At 38.3% G+C, this 5570-nt stretch overlaps 1 protein-coding gene across 1 annotated transcript in view; it reads right to left on the bottom strand.

Moving 5' to 3' along the window:
• LOC119430529 (contactin-associated protein-like 5) overlaps positions 1–5570 on the bottom strand; it is an 81225-nt gene that overhangs the window by 30336 nt on the left and 45319 nt on the right. Inside the window, exons 15-17 of the mRNA XM_037697953.1 lie at positions 4479–4697; positions 3135–3374; positions 435–656 (exon numbers count right to left, since the gene is read on the bottom strand). Of these exons, the coding sequence (XP_037553881.1) occupies positions 435–656; positions 3135–3374; positions 4479–4697 (681 nt within the window). The remainder of the gene's footprint in view (positions 1–434; positions 657–3134; positions 3375–4478; positions 4698–5570) is intronic.

Genomic DNA, 5570 nt, shown 5'->3' with positions numbered 1-5570 from the left:
GTGGGTCAGATTGAAGTCACCTGCGGGCCAGAAATGACCCATGGGCCGCCAGTTGAATAGCCCTGCTCTAAATAAATTTAAAAAGCACACCTGATAATTAATGTATTTGAATGATCATTCTCTTGGATTGTACAGAAACATGTTTTGTTACAGCTAACTTTAAAATAATCTCCTGCTGGTTTCATGGCACTTCAGTGTCAACTCCTGCATTGATTCATGCTTTTTTTTTAATTGTTGAATCTTTGTCTTTTGTGACATTACAGCCACCTTGTGGCTTAAACACCTCTTGATGATGAACTTTCCTCATTATTAAAGTGCCACTTTTTAACCCTCTTTAGGAGGGAACAGCACATGAACGATTCCATAACTAAAGACTGTTTTGACACAGAACATGATTTCCTGGATAAAAATTCAAGCAGAACCAAAATATTCACCTTGCTTATTGAGCAACAGAGCCAGGTACTGTCCATGGTAAGAGGCCAAACATAGGAGCAAAGCGGGACTCTGGTTGGTCCTGAAGCTTAAGGAGATGTTTTCTGCTCTCAGGATCAAGTCAGGAACAGTGGAGGAGAAGGAGCGGATGCTTGGCTCATTCACCTTTTGCTCCGTAAAGAAGTAGCTGATGGATGTCTGTGGTTTAAAGCTGACAGAGACTTCTACAGGGAGACATTAAAAAGCTTTAATTACATAAATGTTTATTTACAGCTAAAAGTTATATCTATTCCAGACAGTTTGCCTAACATGTAACATGACAACAATGTAACAAAGGAAAAGCAAGCTGAGTAAAAAAAATAAATAAATAATGTAACTGATCGTTTACACCTTTGTCCAAGCCATCCTAAAGACAGAAAACTGTCTGGCAAAACTGATACCGCTTTCCTCTAAAACATTAATATATTTCTCTCCATTCATATAAATCAGTTAAAATTCATTTCAGTCATTACAACTTCAGTATGGTGTTTAACTTTAGCACTGCCTTCATCAGCTTGATTAAAAAATGCTTTAAGAATCATGTAGAAACTTAAAACTGCATAAATGTCGCTTATTGTCAGAAAGGGAGATTTACACAAAAGCTGCATTTAACTTTAATGGGCTAAAGTCTTTTTTATCAAAACTTTTCCCATGCACAGTATATATTTTGCATCTGATTTGCATGACACAAAAAGCATGTCTTCTCACTGACTCTAAGTAAAAACTAATCTCATGGGAGGACTGTTATGTATTATTCATATTAGTGCCTCTGTTGCCCTGACATCACCTAATTAGCGAGCCAGTGCAAAAAGCAGCCTCAGAAAAAACAGCTGACAGGTGATAAAAACTTTTCCAAATCTGGCTCTCTAATTATATCACAGCCAGGTGTCAGAGGTCTGACTTTCTGTGCAGATAAACCTGTGGCGTTCCAACAAGCTGCACAGCTGGGGTTCTTAATTACTGAATACATAAAAGGCTACTGGTCAGAAGTAATGGTTCAGTGTTTTTTTTATTTTTTTTCACACACATTCATTTATTCTGTAAACTTAACAAGCAGAGGTAAAGCACACCGTTACAAGGTGTTTCTTATGAAGTATTATTGAGAGTTTAAAATTGATTAAAACTGCACAAAACCTAACTTTTTAATTCAATATTACAGGTTTTTCTCTGGATACTCTGGTTTCCTCTCACAGACAAAAAACATGCATGCTGGGCTAGTTGGTAACTGAATTGTTACTAGGTGTGAGTGAGAGAGAGAATGGTTGTTTGTCTTGTTTGTCATGTGGCCTTGTGATGAACAGTGACTGCTGAACATGGGCACCAGCAACTCCAGTGAAGAAGCAGCAGCTAAAGATAGTGGATGGATGCTTTACCAGTTGAGTGTTCAGAACTCTTTGTTCATGCTTTTTATGTTTATTTAAACCACAATTACTGTTTGTCTGATAAAGAGTATGACACAATTCACAAGAAAAATGCATCAGAAATGATTTTGGCACTCATACGATATCAATGAACACAAAAGAATAACTAAAACAGAAAAAAAATCTAAGATACAGACCATGACAGTACCCCTCCCTTAAGAGTCAGCTCCCAGTTTCTTAAATACAACAAAGGTTTACATTTAATAAAACAAACAAACAAACAAATATGCTACAGAAGAGGCAGAGTTGAGTTGTTTGTCACTACTTTCTAAAACACATTGCAAAGAAAGATCTGTGAATACAGGAACGAGCAAACTGCAGTAGTGCTTTAAACTTGTTTGGGACCAAAACATATCACAGATATATTTTTTAAATTCCCAGGACATTTTACCTGCTTGTTAAATAAGGGTGTAAGATGTCTACTGTAGTCATAAAACAACAAAAATTTCAGCTTTTAAGGCCCTTTGGTACATGAAAATAAATAGTGAGTGTTTGAAATTAAGACCTAAATGTGACCATATTGTTTTTAGGTTGTTGTTTTTGTCAGATGTCTTCTTCTTCTTCTTTTGGCTGCTCCCTTCTTCAGGGGTCGCCACAGTGAACTAACTCACACGAAGACTTGGCAATTGTTTTTACGCCAGATGCCCTTCCTGATGCAACCACTGAGCTACCACAGTGCTCTGTGTGGAGCAGAGAGCTGCTATCTAGGGGTGCCTGGGGGAGCAGATGGTGGGGGTTAAGGGCCTTGCTCGGGGCCCCGAGTGGAGCAAATGAGTGTGGAGGCAGGTGTGGGTGCTTCACCTTTTCCACCCACATTTTGATGTTGCCAGTTCAGAGAGTCGAACCAGCGACCTTGCTATCACAGGCTCACCTTTTCTGACCTCTGTGCTATACCACTCCCCCTCTTTTATCTTATTTTAGTTGTTTGAATTAAAAATATCAATATATATTGTTTGCAGGAAAATGATAAGGGACACCTTTACCTGCATATGGAAATTGAAAACCTAACTTAAATGGTCCAACAAAGACAACTATTATCACCCACAAAGATAATATTTTTTATTATAAGATAATATATGTTTTTTTTAATACTCTGTTTGTTTTATCTGGTTGGTCTTTATCTTATTGTTTGTATAAATGGGAGCTACAGACTGCCACATAATTTCCTTTGGGATCAATAAAGTATCTGTCTATCCATCTATCTATTTACCTAATATGTTGAACTCTGCTGTTAAAACCTACCTTCGTCGCAGAAAGCTCCAGTGTAAGCAGATGGGCTACAATCACAGGAAAAGCTTTTGATTTCCTCCACACACTGGCCAGAGTTCTGGCAGAGGGAGCCGTAGCTGCTGCAGTGACCAGGACACCCGGTCTGGACCCCGGGGGTGATCCTCGCTCTCTCCTCCAGATCCAGAGGGACACCGTTCCGCTGCAGGGCGCGTATACAACCTCGAAAACCCTTCTGCCTCGAAGCAGTGCCTCCTATAGAGACAACAAAGTAAACGTCAAGTAGAACTATACGTGTTCTTTTTTAAAAAAAATTTTAAAGGACCATAAATATGGATGTAACATGTAAAATACTAAAATAGAATAAAACTAAATTATGAGTGGGAATAAGTTTTCACATTTTAACTCTTCTCAACAAAACAGTAAAATCCATCAATGTACTTCCAAGTGTGTGTCATAGCAACTTAAATGTAACAATAATATACATTAAAAAACTAAAGTTGGATGAAAACTTTTTTCTGAATGGGTAAAAAAACATATTCCAAATTCTGTCTCTGCTCATCGAGCACCTTGCTGACTGTTAATGTCCTGAAGACTGGTGAGCTATCACTCCCAGTTTGACAGCTTGATTGCCTGTATACAATTCAAATGCACAAAACACTGATTGGTTTGCAACTTTTCCCATTACAGCTTCCAGTCATCCTCAGAGTTTAAGCTCTGTAACATTATAATTGTCAGAGACTGACAAACTGTCACCTCCTCATAGTTATGATGAGGTAAACATTGTTTTTCTCAGTTTTTTTTTTTTCCCCTACCTGTCGGGGCTCAGATGTTTGTCGGGAATTGTGAAAACAGTAACACCTTGACTAAATGATGTAGTTTAAATGATCTTCTATGGGTACTACACAGAATCATCCCCACAAACAGGAGATTTAACTTTGCATCTTAAAAAAATTAAATGACTCTGAGAGGTTTGTCTAAAATCCTAAATCACAGTATGATTTAGGAACAAGGACCTTTAGATTTTTTTTATCTTGTCTGTTTTCTTGTAGATCAGCGTAAAATATGTTCTCAGGATGTAAATCAAAGCTTCTCTCAGGAGAAGACAAAACCATCAACCTCCTTGAAGCCGATGTAAACACATCAAATGGTTTTAGAGGAATTTTGTGCGCATTGTGAAGAAAAAAGATAAAACATGGACACAAGAAAATAAATGAAACACAAATAATATGGTAGAATGAATTGATGTGGGAAATAACTTTCGACAAAAGCCAAAACAGAGGTTCAGTCAATGTCCAAGTGCTTTGTAGTTTTAAATTGTGTTGTAGTTTTGTTACAATAACACATGGCTGTATTGACCTATAAATAACTGGCTGTTCAGTTGCAGGTGAATGGGCCCATCAGCCGGAGCCTCCTGCATGGCAGCAGGGAGTTCATCGATGCGTAGTGATGCCTCTTTCACGTTTCGCTCGGCTCGAATGCGATGCCACCTGTCGTCGTTCAGCGGGAAGCCAGCCTTCACACGAACCTGAAGAGGGCCATTACCCGTATCAAAGGAGAAGAGGACATCGGTGGAGGCTGCGACAGGGAAGGAAGAAAATCAGAAAGATTCAAACAAGTTCTAACCTCATCCTATTCAATATGTATTTGTTTTGTTGTTGTTGTTTTTTTTCTTTTACTTGTGAAGCAGTTAAATCTTTTTTTTTTTTTTAACTATAAATATGGTTACATTTGTAGGTGGATACCCTTCCATAATAAGAAAAAGGAACATACAACAGTGACTGGCCGAAAAGGTCCAGTTTTGTCTCATCTGTTTCAGACACTTCGGGTTTTTTGTTTGTTTGTTTGTTTTATTTTTATTTTATTTATTTATTTATTTTTTTACCAATAGTAGCGCTCTCCTGGATTTTCTTCTATGAAGCTCATGATGAATGGAATGATCAGAAAAGGACATTCTGTGCTTTTTGTGATTTTACTTCTTTAGTCATTGATCTTTTCAAGGTTAGTTTTTTGTTGTTGTTTTTTTTTTTTAGGGGGGGGGGGGGTTCAGTTGTGTTTTCCTGTTTCTGTTTAGATCCTGTTCTCCCAGTGTTTCTTTTGCCATATTCCATTTAGCCTCAGTAAACCTTCCCAGTGTTTTTCCATTCAGCCTGCCATCTTGCATAGAGTGGTGAAGACATTTACACCTCTAGATGCAGGAAGAGGGCCACCTGCATCATGAAGGACCCCAGCACACACACTTTTTGCCCCACTCCCCTCAGGAAGGAGGTTGAGGAGCATTAAGTGTAGAACCACTAGACTGAGGAACAGCTTCTACCCTGAGGCTGTTAGACTCATGAATCTCTAACCAGAATAATCACTGTGAAAAAATCACATCATGTTGCTGCTGATCTGTTTCATGTTGCTGCTGATCTGTTTCATGTTGCTGCTGATCTGGTTCAATGTCACTGC

This window comes from Nematolebias whitei, chromosome 1 (genome assembly GCF_014905685.2).
Source record: "Nematolebias whitei isolate Nwh7 chromosome 1, NemWhi1, whole genome shotgun sequence".
Lineage (NCBI taxonomy): Eukaryota > Metazoa > Chordata > Actinopteri > Cyprinodontiformes > Rivulidae > Nematolebias > Nematolebias whitei.
This window is presented reverse-complemented; position numbering and strand designations above follow the sequence as displayed.